General features: G+C 56.0%; 1 protein-coding gene across 2 annotated transcripts in view; it reads right to left on the minus strand.

The window, feature by feature from the left end:
- The window catches only part of ZCCHC14 (zinc finger CCHC-type containing 14), a 55804-nt gene extending 38392 nt beyond the window's left edge, over positions 1-17412 (minus strand). For both annotated transcript variants that reach the window (XR_005527398.1, XM_039226171.1), the window contains exon 1: positions 16837-17412. Coding sequence is in view for 1 of the 2 variants with exons in the window: in XM_039226171.1 (XP_039082102.1) it covers positions 16837-17388 (552 nt within the window). In the remaining variant the exon portion in view is untranslated. The remainder of the gene's footprint in view (positions 1-16836) is intronic.
- Positions 17413-18333: the final 921 nt, after the last annotated feature.

Here is an 18333-nt window from a genome sequence, read left to right on the forward strand (position 1 = left end):
ACCGCGAGATCATGACCTAAGCGAAAGTCGGACGCTTAACCGACTAAGCCACACAGGCGCCCCCCTTTTTTTTTTTAAAGTGAGTGTGAGCGAGCGGCAGAGGGACAGGAGGAGAGAGAATCCTAAGCAGGTTCCATGCTCACCAAGGGGCCCAAAGTGAGGGCTTAATCCCATGACCCTGAGAGCATGACCTCTGCCCAAAGAGCTGGGACACTCAACCGACTGAGCCACCCAGGCGTCCCATAAAAATAAAAGCTCTCTGGGGGGCTCAGTCGGTTGAGTGTCTGACTCTTGATTTCGGCTCAGGCCATGGTCTCATGGTTCAGTGGGTACGTGGGATGGAGCCTCGTGTCAGGCTCTGCAGTGATGGCACAGAGCCCGCTTGGGCTTCTCTCTCTCACTCTCTCTCTACCCCTCTCCCATTTGCGCGTGCTCTCAAATAAAATAAACAAAAACATAAGTAAAATCTTTAAAAATAAACAAACAAGGGGAAAAATATACACATATAAATGACAAATATCCAGTAAGATCAGTATCTAAGTGCGTAAACGAACTTAAGATACATACGGTTAAGTACTATGCAGTCTTTAAAAAATAACTTCAGAAAACAAAAGGTGCGGGAATGCGTAGCTTGTCAACAGTGCACGCACACAGACATTAAAGAAAGAAGAAAATGTACCAAAATACCAGTAGTGTTTATCGTCTTTGGGCGAGTTTTAAAAAACAGGTTTCTGTTTCCCAGTTTTTCTGCAAAGAAGTTACTCTTAGAACCAGAAACGAGAGTTAGAAGCCACGAGGTCTCAGCTACGTTGACCCCAGTAGGATGGGGACATAACAGTGAAAGAGAAGCAGCTTCTAAAGCCAAACCCCGCAGCGCGCGCCCCAAAAGGCTCTCTCCTGCTCCCGGACCAGCCGGGGCACGTGCTGCCAGGGGACAGGTCCTGGGGGCCACATCAGGCAACACCGGAGCCAATTCCAAGGGGGGGATGTGAACCCCGCGGCTGAGGCCAAACTGGAGAGGGAGCCAAACAGGAGCGGAGGAAGGGCCTCCCAGGGGCAGGGACAGGAAGTGTGGAGCCCGAAGCAGAAAGGCCTCCGTGCCTGAAGCTTCCGAACGCCAAGGGGCGGAGGGGCCGGGCCCTCGGCTACAGACACAGCTCCAAAGGGTCTACAAACCAAGTCCCTGATTTTCAGCCTGTCTTCCAAGCAACCCACCTCCACACCGGAAAGAATACCATCTGTTAAATACTCCTGACTCAATGGGAAAAAATACAAAAAATCAAAAAGAAAAGTGATTTGTAAGCATTTTACTAAAATAGTAATTATGCATCTCTCAAAACCAGAAAAAGAAAGTAGATAGTTTAATAGTGAAAGCTATTTGCTGACTTAGGCCAAGTGAAGGCCAACGCTAACCAGAAACTGTTTTCCACGTAAAAACATTCCTTTTTAAAATGTCTTACCCTACAGCTGAGCTCATAAAAAATGAGAGAGAAAAAAAGATGACTGCTCAAAATCTCCGTGGAAGGTACCAAACCAAGCCCTCGGGTAGCGGGGTCCCGGCAAAGTGACCTCGCAGCCGAGTCCTCGGGCCAGCAGCCCGCAGAGCACGCCAGCCTGTCACAGCCCGCCCGGCGGCCCCCCTGCACACCCGGGGGAGCGGCTCTTACCAATTCGGATCCCTGGGCTCCCAGCGCGGGCCAATGAACTGGAACCTGAGGGGAGGGTCAGGTACAAGCGGCTCCTGGCGCCCAGACCCCCCCAGGGAGACTGCGCAGTGCAGACTCAGCACGATCCCAGGTCCAGGGCCCCACCTGCTAAAGATGGGGTCTCCAGCTACACACACGCAATCCGCTGCCTAGGCGGCAGCTAGCACCTGCACGGTGGCTCTCAAGGAGACTGTCACATGGCAGGTGCTGACCAACAGCACAGTTCTGTGCAGGGCGGCACACAGGCCTCCGTGCAAACGGCCACAGCCCCAGCCTCCCAGAAACGCGATGCCAGCGCGCCTGGTGTCCCCTCCGGGGAAGCGGCACCGAAGCGAAGGCGCAGGAGGGAGAGAGAGGGCCTGACGGCTGCTGGAGACGGGCGCGAAGCTAGCGGGAGGAGCAGCAAGTGCCCGCAGGGAACATACAGCCGCACTCTCGTGAGCGGGAGTGTAAGTGGCACAGCCTCATGGGATCAACCCGCTTCATCTACAGCAAGGCAACACTGCGTGGGAACCTCAAACGACGCGTTCAGGAAGACAGCACCTCCCCCTTCTGGAAAAACTGAAATCGTGTGACCCATGTGGGATTGAAAACAGGGAGCAGCGGCCGCCGGCCCTCCCCGTCTGCACTGAGCTGCCCCTGGTGCGGCTTCAGTCTGCAAACGTCACCTCAGGAAGGTCGGCAGGTGACGCACCCACCACAGGCCGGTCGTACCTTCAGACTTCTGACATCAAGTGCATCCTACACATACTATTGTCACTGAGCATGTTTTGACCAGAACTATGTTTAAATACTGGGGTTTTCTTTGAGAAACTGGCTCAGGGTCTGACAGTAACAAGTGAGCTGTGCTACAAGGACCAATTTGGTTCCGATATAATATTCAGCTACTGAGATGAACCTTTCAGAGCGGTCAGCACATTCAAACCACTGCTTTATGACCCCCAGGAGACACTGGCCGCGGCGGGAGTTAGGTTACAGAGCATGCAGGCAACCCAGGACGGGAAAGGACAAGCACCGCGACAAGCCAGAAATGAGCAGGAAGCATCTAGATGAGAACAGAGTGTAACAAAGGTCCAGAAGGTGTTGGTAAAACACACCCTTGGGTTTTATTTCTACAGAAGCCACAGATTCCATTTAATGACTCTTGACTGGACGCCTATTATCAGCCAGACGAAGGCGCTCAGAGAGTCAGAGGCCGGACCCCAATGGTTAGCCATGCAGGGCAAGGTCAGGCCAGCAAGGGCTCAACTGGATTGACAGAAAAGACACAGAGGTCACGGAATTCAAGATTTACCTCCTACAACAGATGTTAACAGACCCTGAACCCAACAGGTAAATGACATCTGCCCGCAGGAGCCCCTTGAAGACTGGGAGAGCAGAGCCCGATGCCCAGGCGCCTGACTCTGCTCCTCAGCATCCGCTTGGGGCCAGGATGCCTCATCATCACCCACTCACATTCTCAAACGACCCTCTCACCATCTCATCGGTCTCTCCTCCACACAGAGCCTCCTCCTTTGAAGGACAAATGTCACCGTTACTGTAAGACCCTCCTTCCCAGCCACACCTCCCTACAGTGCGAGGCCCACATTTACCACAACAGTTGGTTCTACGTTCAATGACGGAGCATTTGGACCAACCGTCTGGCCAATAACCATAAACTCTGGACAAAGTATAAAAACCGATAAATTGAACAGGACTAAAAGAAACTAAAGAAAGGTCTACACTTGGAAAAAGGGGTTGGTACCGGGTACGCTTCAAGTCCCCCGGGCCCAGTCCTCACCAGAAAGAGCAGCAGCCACAGCTCAGACAGCACTCCACAGTCCCAGGGCCTTGACAAGCCTGAAAGCGGAATTCTGGTAAAATCCAACAGTGCCAAGTGAGGGGCAGTCCCGTGTCAGAGTGCCTATGAAGAGGACACGTCTAGGCCTGCATATGAACTCCGCCAGCACCCCTGCGTGAGGCCGCGCCCCTGCGTGAGGCCGCGCCCCTGCGTGAGCCCTGCATTAGGCACACAGGCCCCACGGAGCCAAGCTGAGACCACACAACCAGAGACTAGGGCTGCTGGCCAGCAAAGGAAGAGAGTTCAGGGGTTTGAGTCCAGGCAAACATACTGCCTGTGGAAACAAAGGACCAGATAAAAGCCAGAGCTTCTACGGGGTCTCACTCACAAAGCCCAGGGGCCGTCCGTAAGCACTGGACACGTAAAGAAACAAGAACATACATTCACACAAACAGAAAAAGGAGACCAAGCCCAAGGTGAGTCCCATGCCGGAATTGGGGGCTGAGAAGCGTTACGTGGCCGTTGTTATGAGGCTTGGGACATAAAAGAAAATGTATGTGACGTGAGAACCTAAAGAACATCTCACGAGAGAAATGGAAACTCTTAAAATATGAAAATTCAGGAAGCAATCAAGATGTCCCCCAGAAGGTGAATGCATAAATAGACCGTGTGCCTCACACAATGGAATACTATTCAGCAATAAGAAGAAACGAGCTGTTGAGTCATGAAAAGGCATGAAGGCAAATGAAATGTTATCCGAAAAGTCTATATACGGTGGGACTCCAGCCAGATGCCATTCTGAGAGGCAAAGCTATGGAGGCAGGAAAGATGAGGGGCCGGAGGCAGAAGTGTGCGGCCAGAGCCTGGAGTCGTCACTGCCGGGGAGAATGCTCTGTGTGATGTCACGGGGGATGCCCGCCCTTATGCGCCTGTCCAAACCATAACCTGCATAAGACCCAGCGTGAGTCCTGATGTAACACCAGACCTCAGGTGATTATGACATTCAAGTTTTCTGTGAACTTAAAACTGCTCTTTAAAAAAAAAAGCGGTGGAGGGGGGGCCTGGATGGCTCAGTCAGTTGAGCGTCCAACTTCAGCTCAGGTCATGATCTCACTCATGGTTCGTGGATTCAAGCTCCGCACCGGGCTCTGTGCTGACGGCCAGCTCAGAGCCTGGAGCCTGTTTCGGATTCTGTGCCTCCCTCTCTCTCTGACCCTCTCCTGCTCATGCTGCAATAAAACACTAAAAAAAAAAAAAAGACTTAAAATCATAAAAAAAGAATCCAAATGGAAATTCTAAAATGAAAGAATGCTATTTCTGAATTTAAAAATCCTTTGGATGAGCTTGGCACCTTTGTGGCTCTGACCCTTGATTTTGGCTCAGGTCACGATCTCACGGTTCATGGGGTCGAGCCCCACATTGGGCTCTGCACTGGCAGCACAGAGTCTGCTTGGGATTCTCTCCCTCCCCACCTCCCTTCCTCTCTCTCTCTCGAAGTAAATAAACTTTAAAAAATCCGTTGGATGAACTTAACAGCAGTTTGGAATTAACAGAAGACTTGCAGAATTTCAAAACAGATCAACTGAAAAGTGTCCAGTCTGAAAAAAGAGAGAAAGAGACTGTAAAGAAAGCTGCTGACGCCCGTGCAGTAACAGGAGGTTAACATACCTGGAGCTGGGAGTCCCAACAGGAAGGAGATATGGAGACACAAAAAACTATGGAGAAATCACGATTGACGATTTCCCAAAGTTAGTAAAATGCATGAATCTACGGATCCAGTAAGTTCAGAGAGCACCAAACAAGACAAAGTGAAGACAGGAGCGCCGAGCACCCCCAAAGTGCATGGGCTGCCGGCCGGTGCAGGGGGCGTACACAGGATAACCACAGCACAAAGGACGGAGAAGGTAAATGGCCGCCATACAAGGGCGCGACCCTGACACCATGCGGCAAGCGGCAGCGCCCACTCGACCGCGGCGCCATGTGCAAAGTTAACAACATGCCCGGGGTGGGGGGGGCTCCCCTGGACCCGTCACCGCAGATAATGCCACGAGGCTGGGCGGGAACTAAAACAAAACTCTACGGTCCCGCCAGGACAAAGGTTTAGCACAGGCATCCAGGACCGAGAGAAAACAGATTTAAAGGAGGCAGGTGGGGGGAGGCCTGGGGGTCGTCAAAGGGAACAAGTGGCCGAAAGAGGTGGTGACGGGAACTTCTATACCCCGACAGAGGCTGTGCTGCAGAGCTTCCCACGCTTCCTGAAACCCAGACAGCGAGCGCGCCTGCCCGCCCACCCTTCTCCGGATGAAGTTCTCCGGGAGCAGGCGGACACAGGCCCTGTGTGCACAGCAGTGAAGCGGCCGCACCACCGAGGCCCTGAGTGCCGCGCCCAACGCCCGTGGGGGCCAGGCCCTCTCCCCTACAATCTTCCGCCTTTCCCCGACTTTTAATAATAAGGTAAGGCCATTTTAAAATGTAATTTTAGCCACTTACTCATGTCCCCTTTGGCAAATTACTTGCACTTAACCTGTTTGCGTCTGTTTTGTCACCGCTAAAATGGGGACAGGAAGGGACTCAGCAGTCACGAGGACCAAGTGAAGAGGTTCGGGGTGCTCAGAGCCGTGCCTGCACCCAGCAAGTGGCACTCCCTGCGACCACCCGCTCCCTCCACTGCCTCTGTATTGAGAATTTCACAAGAAGGTCATTTTACAGGTAAACCGGCCTCACGCCTTCACGAGCTCGAACAATCCCCTCCCCAAGTGCCCTCCAGCGGAGCAGAGGTGCCCTGCAGGGACGAGCCCGCTGGGGGGCTGCGGCCAGGAGACCCAGGGTCACACTCCGGATGACACGGCGGGGCAAGTGACTCCAACCTGGTGCAACGGGTCCCGTGCGCCCGTTAGCACGGCACCGCGGGTGTGGCACTGCTCCCCAGGCTTCCCATCGTGTTGAAGTGCCCGAAACACAGGAGAAGGGATCCTCTTCCCCATAAATTAATTCTCCTCCTTTTACAGTTATTTTTTTCTCATCTAGACTAGGTTTCCAGAAGTAGTTCCTACATATACATGCTTTAATTAGATTCACTGTGAATCAGTAAAGAAACCTGAGGATACATTTCTTTCTAGTAATTCTACTGAAGCTTTTATAGAAAAATCTAAAATAATTAAGACAATGACTCTGTAACGCTCCCTTCTCACTAATCTGATGTCACTGTTTAAAGTATAAAACACAACCGAAACTTTAACTGGCAAGAAGAATGGTTGTTCGTTTATTGCCATTCCATCCCAAACCGAGACAGCGGGGCTCCGGGCGATTTACACTTTCGTAAACGCCAGAGGAACACGATCACAGCAGTCTGACTTGAAGTGAGAGAGCTCCCGACACGGCCCTGACACGAGACTCACAGGAGGCAGGTCTACGGAGAACCGGCGAGCGCCAGCAGGCTGGTGCCCGCATCCGGCTCGGCCTGGGGTAGCGTCACCCGTGCCACCACGTGCAGAGACGTGCTCCCGTTGGAAGGTTTCGCGTGCCAGCTTTTGAGGAATAACAAAGTAGAACACTGATGATAAAGTCCGCTAGAAATCTAGATTACAGCCATGCAGCGCAGAAGACAAACAGCCAACGAACAAAAGCGGTTAAGGAAAAGTGCGAGTCGGTGATGGGTGTTACTGACAAGACCACAGAAAAACACTGAGGAAAAAATGTTTTCACTAGGGTGGCCTTTTTTTTTTTTTTTAAATGTTTACCTATTTTTGAGAGAGACAAAGTAAGCACAAGTGGGCAAGGAGCAGAGAGAGAGGGAGAAGGAGAGAGGGATAGAGAGAGAGAGAATTCGCAGCAGGCTCCAGACCTGAGCTGTCAGCACAGAGCCCGACGCGGGGCTTGAACCCACAAACTGCAAGATCATGACCTGAGCTGAAGTCAGACACTTAACCGACTGAGGCCCCCAGCCGCTCCTAGGGTGGGCTTTCATAAACACCCAACACCTCCTTCCCACTCAACTTTCACAGATGCTCAGGACACAGCCGCTGTTGGGTGGCAGGGACCACGAGGCTCTGGACTGAAAGAGACAGTCTCTGCCCTCCAATAAGTCAAAGTCTGCAGATGAAAACGTAAAGAAACCCACTTTGGTATAAGGTCTAGGACAGAAGGAGGCCACAGAAGGCTTGTAAGTGTGAGCCAAGAAGTGGGGGTTGGGGAGCCCCAGGTACCAGGTGTCCTGAGAGATCAGTACCTATGAAGGCTCGGGGGAGAGAGGAACTGCAGTAATCGGAAGGAACTTCGAGTGTAGACAGAGGGGAGCGCAGACAGGCAGTGGACAGACCACAGAGGCCGAAACACGCCATGCGAAGACCCGCACGCCGGCGAAGAACGATCCAACAGGCATCTTACCATGGCACCTGTTGTTAGAGGCTGGGAGCGGGGCCAGGGGGACAGGCTGTCACAGTAGAGGAGACCCAGGTCACTGGGGCGGGTTGTCACAATAGACTAGACACCGGCCAAGGGATGGGTTGGCATAGTAGACTAGACCCAGGTCACGGAGAGGGGTTGTCATAGATCAGGCCCCGGCCAACGTGAGAAGTTGAACATGTCACTGCGATTTCTAAGAAAAGTTAGGGTCCCAAAGTTTCTGGATAATTTAATCAAAAATAGACTAGAACAGCTACCAGCTGTTTCTTGCAGACTTTAAACAATGACATCAGCTTAATTCTAAGCGGATAATCACTCACTTGCCTGCCAGCATGCGAGCTTGACGCAGGGGAAGGAGTGGAGCTCCACGCGGCTAGGGCTGTGCTTGATCCCTGAAGACTATGCAATCTAGGCCCTGGCCCCCTGGCGAATGGCCCCAAGCCCAAGTCTGGCCACACAGAAGTGTGCCCGACACAGCACCATCATGCCAAGTGTGGTGGGAAGAAAGAGGGGGAGAGGGCCGGACAGGCAGGGCAAACACCGACTTGGGCTACAGCGTCAACAACGAAACCCACCAGGATGCTGACGATGTGGTGACTGACGGAGGGAGAGCAGAGGAGGCCAGCGACAGAAGAGGCGTGGACTTCTGGCCGGGGCACGGGGCCAGGGTGAGGTGGTCAAGGACAGCTAGAGGGGGCTGCCTCTGGACACACGGAGCTACCCGGAACCCCGATGCAGACTTTGGATTCATCAGTGAGATGCCATCGTCAAAAAGGCAGGAGAGCGGAGGGAGACTGGAAACCCTGAGCAGCGGGAGGAAGCTGAATGAATGGAGGCGGAGAGCCCAGCAGGCTGCTCAGGCCACGCCCACCCGGGGGAGGCAGCTCCACAACCAGATCTGCTTCCCTCCCTCAGGTTTTCCACTGTGCGGGGAAGCCACTGAGCGAATGACAGGTAAGAAAGATAAGGACGGAAAAGCAGGCAGTGAATCGTCAAATAAGAGACCATCCAAGAGAAAGACATCAACGAACGAAAACGCAGTTCACAGCTAACCCCGCGTACACCCGGGGAGGGCAGCACGACGGATCGCTTGACAAAGGGCACCGGGGCAACAGGGTTTTCAGCTGGAAGATACAAACCTAGCTCTGCACCTTACCCCAAATAAATCCCAGACGCCTCTGTTAAAGGGGAGGTGAGGGACGGCGCGAGGTCCGTATCAGAAGGCACCACGGGGAGCGTACACGGCATCGCGCGTGCGCGGCCGTGACCCGTGAGGGGCACAACGATCCGTCCAACGCCGAAGGCATAAAGCATTTCTACCGACGACACAAAGCCCAGATGCCACACAAGATCGATAAAAAGGGCGCTAGAGGAAACTGCCCGGCAGAGTCAACAGACAAAAAAAAAAAAACCCAGGAAAACAGAAACTTGCCACTTTTACTGAAGACAAAAGGACAATTTCCGTGAAACGTAAAGAACGCCTAACAATGAGGAAAAGATCAGTAACTTCAGCAGGAAAGGGCAAAGGACGTGGAAAGCTTGCCAAAAATAAAATTGCTCATTTTTTTTAAGTTTGTTTGCTTATTTTGAGAGAGACAGAAAGCGAGCAGGGGAGGGGCCGGGGGGTGCATGGTGGACAGGCTGAGCTGTCCAGGCAGAGCCCCTTCCCCACTCACGCTCTGGCCTGCTCTGCCTCCCTCACTCTCTCAGAAAAAACTGTCTTTAAGGTTCAACCTCACCCTCGAGGGGGCTGGAGAACAAACCTGCTCCCCCTCAGAGGTGCTGCCCACCAGCAGCCCCCCCGCAGCCGCGACCCTTCCCCACCACCCCCCCTCCCAGCCCCCACTGCTGGGAGGTGTGCAAACAGGCGCTCACGCATGCCGCCGCAGGCCGGGCAGTTGCCCAAACTCACACAGAGGCGCACACGCCGTGGCCGACAGCAGTCCCGTCTCCAGGCCACAGGTGCGCGCACCCAAGTGTGAAAGGCCACACACGTGTCACGTGTGATATGTAAGGGACTGGGTTGTTTGTAATAGTGACACGGGAAACAAATGTCCCCAACGAGGAACCCACTAAACCAGAATGAAGACGCTCCAGGGCCTGACGTGGACGACACACCCAGAACAGCTGCCAGGAGAAGAAAGCAAGGCACGGGCCGGTGTGCAGAGTAAGACACCAGGTACCTACTGGTAACTACACAGCAAGTCTCTCTGGAAGTTTCTACAAGGAACAAAGAGAGAGACAGAACTGGATGACTAGGAAAGAGTATGAAATCTCATTTTTTAAAATGCGAAATAATAGGTATCAACACGCAGGTAAAGAAGAGAACACTGCCCACAGCTGGAAACGTCCCGTGTGTCCTTCTCGATGTGTGTGGGCGGGGCGGGGAGATGCTTCGCTGAACGTTCTTTTGTGTCCTCTCAGTTTGTACCTCTGGTTATGGTTTTTATTTAATCTTTTAAAACCAGTTTATGGGGTTCCCTTTAATAAAAATAGATGTCGTCAAAGAGGTTGGAGGCAAAAGGCAGGTTCCAGGGGGCCAAGGTGGAAGCAGAGGGTGAGCTGGCTCCGGGCTGCGGGGTTCGGGGGCCGGGCGGGGTGCGGCCTGTGGGAAGATCCCGTCTGTACATGTGTGCACAGAAGGTTTTAGAAGAATGTGCATATGTTTACAAGTGCGTTAAAATGTCAGAAGGATACACAGCAAGTTGTGAACCACGGACACCCCCAGCATGTAGGAATGAGGCTGGCGGGGGGAGGGCCTGCTAAGGAAAGGACAGGCAGAGTGGCTGACGGCGGGGCCAGCGCTAAAGGGCCTCTGCTGTTTCCAAGACAGGTAAAGAGGCCCCGGACAGCACTGCCGCGCCGCTGGGGAAACGCGGGGGGTCAGAGACCGAAGAAGGGGGCGAGAAGGGCAGGAGAGGATGGAGTTCAGACACCTGAGCTAAAACCCTCCGGGAAACAGAAAGATGTGACCAAAACAGACACTGAGGGACTAGCCTGTGCGAGGCCCCGAGGCGGAGAGAGGCGCTCTGCCTCATAACCAGAAGGAAAAGTAAGGAAGGGTAAGGGCACACACGAGACATGTCAGGGGCTCGTGATTTTTCTATGCACCCCAGAAACACCCACCTGAAATCCCAACCACCCCTTACAGGCGAGACTCTTAGGGCAAAGTGTCTCTGACACCCAAGTGCTCCCCCCACGTTTAGAGCCGGGGCCACAGGTCTGCGCCGCTCCCGGGGGCCCCCACTGGCAGGCCCGGGCCCACTTCGTAAGCCCTGATCACAGATCGCAAGCAGCTGCCAGTGCATCAATCACGGGAAAGATACTCGGTCCCGCCTCTGTCTCCATTCTAAACCTCAGGCCTTGGTAACTGAGAACAAAACAACCTGCTTAAGAATTAGCCTATTTTCGGGGCGCCTGGGTGGCTTAGTCCGTTAAGCGTCCGACTTTCGCTTAGGTCATGATCTCACGGTTCGTGGGTTCGAGCCCCGCGTCGGGCTCTGTGCTGACTGCCAGCTCGGAGCCTGGAGCCTGTTTCAGTCTGTGACTCCCTCTCTCTCTGACCCTCCCCTGCTCATGCTGTCTCTCTCTCTCTCTCCTAGAAATAAATAAAAAACATAAAAAAAAAAAATTAAAAAAAAAAAAAAAAGAATTAGCCTATTTTCTACCATCCATTCAAGAGGGTGACTGAATCAACTCTGGTGGTAAAAAAAACAAAAACAAAACCTATTTTATTAAGCTCTTGATTATGCCTTTTCACTGAGACAGGAAGTGGCTCTGCCACGTGCAGGGTCTGTCCACACACAAGACCTCGTGGGGCCTAGAGGGGGGGGTGCCACCTCAATGACACTTGCATCTGCCCCACGTGCGGCAGGCTGGCATCTGGGATCAGAAACCCTCAACAATCTGCAAACTTGTTAAGTGGCGTGTAAACTAATGAAAGAACTGGTGTCCTGAAAAGTGGTTTCTCAAAAAAAAGAGAAACGTCCTAGGGATCTTTTTTCTGAAATGTAATCCATCCAAGACAGAAAAATAAAACTCAAAGAGAAACTATTTTTCCCTGGACATCATAAGAATTTTGAATTACAGTCTCTGGGAGGTCAGCAGCCACCAATTTAACAAATAAAAATGTATCATCTACCAAATTGCCTTTAAAAATGTAAAACTCAAGGGGCACCTGGGTGGCTCAGTCAGTCAAGCGTCCGACTTCGGCTCAGGTCATGATCTCACGGTTCGTGGCTTCGAGCCCCGCGTCGGGCTCTGTGCTGACAGCTGGGAGCCTGGAGCTGCTAAGATTCTGTGTCTCCCTCTCTCTCTGCCCCTCCCTACTCACGCTGTCTCTTTCTCTCTCTCTCAGAAATAAATAAAACATTAAAAAACAAAATTTTTTTTTTTTATATTTTTATTTATTTCTAGGAGAGAGAGAGAGAGACAGTGAGAGCAGGGAAGGGTCAGAGAGAGAGGGAGTCACAGACTGAAACAGGCTCCAGGCTCCGAGCTGGCAGTCAGCACAGAGCCCGACGCGGGGCTCGAACCCACGAACTGTGAGATCATGACCTAAGCGAAAGTCGGACGCTTAACCGACTAAGCCACCCAGGCACCCCAAAAACAAAATTTTAAAAAATGTAAGACTCACATGATCGACTTGATAGGAAAAAAATAGATTAATCCAAAACATCCTGAGTCCAAAAGGAAGAGGATGAAATCTGCAGAACTGAAGAGAAAATCAGAAGTGGGTGAAACCAGCTTAAGTAACTAGTGAACTTCAAAAACTGCAGAAACCAGGCAAATGTTGACGTGAGCGTGTAACTGTGCTGTAGCACACGGAAGTAACACCGCGTCACCCATTACAAGCGAAAGCCAAGCTCCATGCCAACTACAGCAGCAGCAAGAACGTCTGCGGAGCTGGACGCAGTGAACGTGAACTAGCGCAGGCGACAGCCCCAACGTGGCGGTGGGGGGAGGGGTGGAGAAGGACAGTAACCAAAGGCCCCTCGGTCCGGGTCACCCTCCGGCACACGGCGGGACCGCCGCGGCTCCAAGCAGATGCGGTGCGGTGCGCACTGTCAGGGAACCACTACAGGAGGCCACAGGGCGGAAGCGCCTCCCAGGACGTCCCAGTGGGCGTCTCGGGCGCCGCGCTGCAAGAAGGCAGTCTTTGGGGCTCTGAGAGCTGACAAACACCAAGTAACAAACGGAGCGGTGCAGGCGGCCACACGGAGCTTAGACGCAGGGCTCCGTCCACTGTCAGCGCCCAGAGCGCAAGTGCACACCTTCAGGTCACGGCTCCGCCTTTAACCATCAGGGATGAGAGAAGCGGCTCTGGATGGACAGAGCCAGACAGAGTCCCTTCCGTGGAACGCCAGATCCTCTACGACAGGCAGAGCAGCAGGTTAGAGAGACCGGAGGAGGCCATTCCCGCCTCACAAGGTAACCAGGGCACGAACTACAATGACTTTCAGCAGCTTAGGGACACGAGGAAACACAGCCAGTTCTTGCCAGCCTGGGGCGAGGCGTTACGAGCGGCACGGTGTACAGCCGGTGTCCCCTGTGCCTTCCCCAGCGCTTGCGGGTGCGCACCCCCAGACCCACGCCCGCAGGAAGACCACCGCCACCACACTGAGCACGTGGACAAGGTTCGGCACCCACTGGAAAAAGCCACCAAATCATCCGGCTGTGATCTTCATCAGGAAGATTCTGAAACCCCAGGGCAAGGAGGCAGCTTTCCACCACCCGGCCCGGCTGGAGGGGAGGCTCCCGCCGGCCCCGGACCTCTACACGGGCCCAATGGCACCGGGCCTCGGGGCAAGGGGCGGCGTGTTCTCAGCCACCTTCAGCAGCAGCTCCCCAGAGGGGCGCCACGCAAGGGGCCTAGCACCCACCAGGCGGGCTCTGATCTAGACAACGAGGCCCCTCGGGACAGCTGCACGGGAACAGTGTTGCAGAGGTGACCAGTGAAGTGTGAGGTGTAAGGGATGAACCCAAAAGCCTATTAACCATTAAGGGAAAAAAATCTAAAAATGAGCAGGTGCAACAATCCAAGTGTCCGTCAGCAGATGAGTAGATAAACAAAATGGGTCTGTGGACACAAGGGCTATTATTTAACCCTGAAAACACAGTGAGGCATAGACACTCGCTTCAACAGGATTAAACTTGGAGAAGACGGCGCTACGTGAAAGAGGCCTGGCCACAGGAGCCCAAGCGCTGGGGGACTCCATTCGTCTGAAAGGGCAGCGACAAGCACGTGCAGACAGACCAAACCGAGCAGCAGGCTGTCAGGGGCTGGGGGCTGCAGCAAATAGACGCACCTCCTTTGCGAGGTGACGTTCTGGAAGCAGCTGACGGCAACGGGCACACAGCTGCACACGTGTATAAAAAACTATTTAACTGTACACTTTGAAGGAGTGAAATTTTATGATCTTTAAATCTCAAAAAGCTGTTACTGGAGAAAACGAGCATATACCATAAGACATTATCACTTTACGTAAAGAAAAGACGGCGAAGGGTAAAATTAAACTTTTTCCACAACCGCGGCTTCATGCTCAAATAGGGAGAGAGCGGGAGGCCCAGCCGACCTCCAGCACCAGCTCAGGGGGAGCCTTAGGGCCAGCGCGCCCACGGCACCTGTCAGCCACTGGGCGCAGCCTCCCGCCGGCTTTGCCGCCTCCACCGCCTTCCTTCCTGAGCGTGAAAACGTCGATTTTACCTCACTCACACTCGTAAATGCCTTCTGCTGGTCTCCGAGCAATGAGGATTCTCAAACACACGGGCGGTATCAGAAAACGTAGTTATAAGGACTATTATTACTTTAGAGGAAAAGACAAAAACCAATCTCACGTCTTTCTCTCTCAAGACTTCACACCAAAATACAACTGCTGACGAAAGAATCGCAAGCAGAGCCTTACCAGGGCTGCTTTCCCGAGACGACAGGAAACGTCCGGTTCACAGACCCCAAGAAGGCAAAACGCCCAAACGTTCCATTTCACCCCAGAGACCGACTCCAAGCAGCAAGGGTGCATCAGGCCTTAACTTTAACAGAAACGTAGACGAGGGTGCTGGAAATTAGTTCAGCAGGGACGCGGGTGAGGAGGGGAAAGGAGGCACCACAGTTGCTCTGAACTCTGAAAGCCACAGCCCTAAGGCTACTCACCGTAAGCTCGTTATCGATTAGTTTCCCATGGATCAAAGCTCCAAGATACTACTTAAAAATCAATTTAGAGAACACACACTCGAACCTGGGGCGCCTGGGGGGCTCGGCTGGTTAAGCATCCGACTCTTAATTTGGCTCAGGTCATGAGCTCATGGTTCATGGGTTCAGGCCAAGCACCGGGCCGGCGCTCACAGTGCAGCCTGCTTGGATTCTCCCCCTCGCCCCCCAATAAATATTAAAAAACAAAACACAAACCCCGCGCAAGACATAAATATTTCAGTCCGCAGTGTGCCTGGCTTAAGTCTGCACTCCCGGCACATGTGGGCACGTCAGCCCCACAACGAGCCCAGCAGGCAGGTAAGTGGCCATTCGCTCCAGCAGCAAAACACCAGGAGTAGGGACAGTTCTGGCCAAGGCCACACAGCTGGCCGAGTGTGGGCAGGGGGGCTGCCCCTTCATGTCATCAGAGGGATTTGGACCTGACAGAAAGGCTCTCTTTTAAAGCCTATTTTCATTCCAGGGCTGGCTCCTGCCCCACCAAAATAGGCATCGCCATCTTCCGCTGCTGACAAGTGAGGAGTCCGCACACACAAAAGAACCCCCTTCGAGAGCGGAATACGCCTGAACAAACAGCCCTGCACAAACAGCCCCAGACACCGGCGCACGGCACCCAAACAGGAGGCAACAGCATGGGAAACTGACCATAAGGGACTGAGATCCCACGAACAGGTGACACGCCAATGGCCCCCCAGAGCCTCCCGGGCCCCCCACGGACAGCCACATTTCTCAAGACACTGCTTTCCCTTTGTTGTAGCCAGAATACCGCGTTTCTGCCCAGGGCACAACGTGCGATTCGGAGGGGCATCTGAACACACGTTTAGGGAAAAAACCCACGGTCTCAGAGATCAACGGCACCGAAGACAGATAAGACTGAGATTAAAGCCAACGGAGGTACCATATCCACATCTTAGAGAAAGACAAGGAAGGAAAAAAGAAAGCCACAACCCGGGGACGAGAGGCAGAAAACCACCGCCAGCAGAGCAGAGAGCGCAGAGCACTGGGTGAGAACAGCTCGGACCCGTGCAGAAGGCACTCCCCACGGCTGGACCCAACAGCAACCTGTCTGGGGGGGGGGGGTGACCTCCACACACACCACACGGGGTCACAGAAAAACACTTCCTCCCCCCCCCCACCTTTTATGCACTGGGTCCCAGGGGGCTGCGAAAAAGGAGTTGGAGCCCCGAAAACTCGGTGTTTACATAGTTTTGAAACATGTAGAGGAAAGTTCACATTTCCAAGGCGATGACCACAACGTCCTTCCTGTTTAGCCTGGAGCCCCGAGACCTTAACCTAACATTCCTTAGGAGACCAACACCCTGGGACTCGGGCACATCTGCCCCGACAAAGGCAGGCCGACCTGCGAGACACAGCGCTCTCGCCGTCCACCCCACCGGGGAAAGGACACCTTGGCCACGCGGGCGCCCCCCCCCGCGCCCCCCCCCCGCCCCCCATCTCCGCCTCGCCCGGGCTTCCTTTCCTGCTAATAAGCACCAGATTTCGGAGAAACCAAGGCGACACAGGTGTAACTCCTGTCGCCCAAGCGCCTGCTGAAGGGACAAAAGCCTTCCGGCGCTTCCAGCCGCACATAAGGGAGGCGCAGAGGCGACGCGAACTCCGGCCGCGCACGCCGCCCCGCAGCCCAGCGGACCGCCGGCCACAGGCTCCCGCCGCCTCGCGCGCCAGGCGGGTGCGACGGCCCGCGAGGGGCCCCGGGGGCGCGGGCCGAGGGCGCGCACCTTGTGGCAGGCCGGGCAGGTGGGCAGCGCGCTCTTGCCGCCGCCGCCGCCGCCGCCGCTCAGGCTGCTCTGGATCTGCGTGAGCTCCTGACGGAGCACCTGCTTCTGGTGGAAGCTGAAGGCCGGGTGGTTGGAGGCCATGGTGAAGAGCAGCAGGAACTCATCGCCCGTGCGGCCCTCGTTGAGCTGCAGCCCGTAGTTGTGGATGATGGAGTCGATGTGCGTGAGCGTGCGGTACAGCACGCCCGCCGCCTCGCGCTGCTCCGAGCCCAGCAGCGCCAGCGACACCAGCAGCTTGCTGCGCACCACCTCGTCCGTCAGGTTGGTGAGGCTGCCCAGGTCGGCCGGGTTGTTGGCCTTGATCTCCGAGTCGCGCAGCGAGTGGTAGTCCTTGCGGGCCAGGTCCTCGAGGCACGAGCCGAGGAAGCGCAGCTCGAGCGGGATGCACAGGTCCAGCAGGCCGCACAGGAACTCCACGCGCTGCGGCGACGGCAGCTCCGAGAACCAGCGGTACACGCCGTCCCTCTGCAGCGGGCAGCGCTTCTCCACCATGCTGCCGCCCGCGCCGCGCCGCGCCCCGGGGCCGGGGGCCGCCGGCCGGGGCCGGGGGCGCGGGCGGGCGCGGGCGCGGGGCGCGGGGGCCCGGGGCGCGCCGGGGCCGGGGGCGCGCGGGCCGGGGCCGGGGCCGGGGCCGGGCGAGGGCGGGCGGGCGCCGCGGGCCGCGCCGGGGCCGGAGGCGCGCGGCGCGGGAGGGACCCCCGCCAGGGGCCGGCGGGAGGGCGCGCGCGGGGCGCCGGGGGGGCCCGGGGCGGCCGGAGCGGCCGGGGGCGGCGAGCGGCCGCGGGCCCCCCGCTCACGGGCGGGCTCCTGGCCCGCGCCCGTCCCCAGCGGCGGCCGGTGCGCGGCGGCGGCGGCGGCCGCTCCTCGTCGTCGTCGTCGTCGTCGCCCGGGAGGCGGCCGCCCCCATCTCCCCCCGCGCCGCAGGGTCTGTCACTGCGGGCCGCCCCCCGCCGGAGCCGCCCGGGCCATGCCTCCTCCTCCTCCGCCTCCGCCTCCGCCTCTTCCTCCGCCGCCGCCGCAGCCGCCGCGCCTGGGCCGGCCGGCCGTTGCCGGGTCGGAGGCCGCGGGCGGCGGGCGGGAGGGCGGGCGCGTCGGGAGCGGCGGGCGGGCGCGGGGCGCGCAGGCGGTCGCGGGCGCGGCGACAGCGGCGCGGCGGCGGAGGGATCTGCGCCGGCACTCGCTCGGCCTCGCGCCTCGGCCTCCCCGCTCCGCGGACGGATCCGGGCCGAGCGCAGCCGCGTTCGCTGCCGACGGGCGCCGGGACGAGACGCAAGTGGGCGGGGTGGCCGCCTCTCGCGACAGCGGCGCCGGCCGGGCCCGCCTTCCCCGCTGATTGGCTCGGGGTGCCCCTTCTCGGCCCGTGATTGTTCCGGGTCCCCAATCCGCTTCGCCCCCGCCCCGGCCACGCCTCCCCGCGGCTGTCGATCACGCCGGAGC

This window comes from Hyaena hyaena, unplaced genomic scaffold, assembly GCF_003009895.1.
Source record: "Hyaena hyaena isolate Hyena2069 unplaced genomic scaffold, ASM300989v1 scaffold_1, whole genome shotgun sequence".
In the NCBI taxonomy this organism is placed as follows: Eukaryota; Metazoa; Chordata; class Mammalia; order Carnivora; family Hyaenidae; genus Hyaena; species Hyaena hyaena.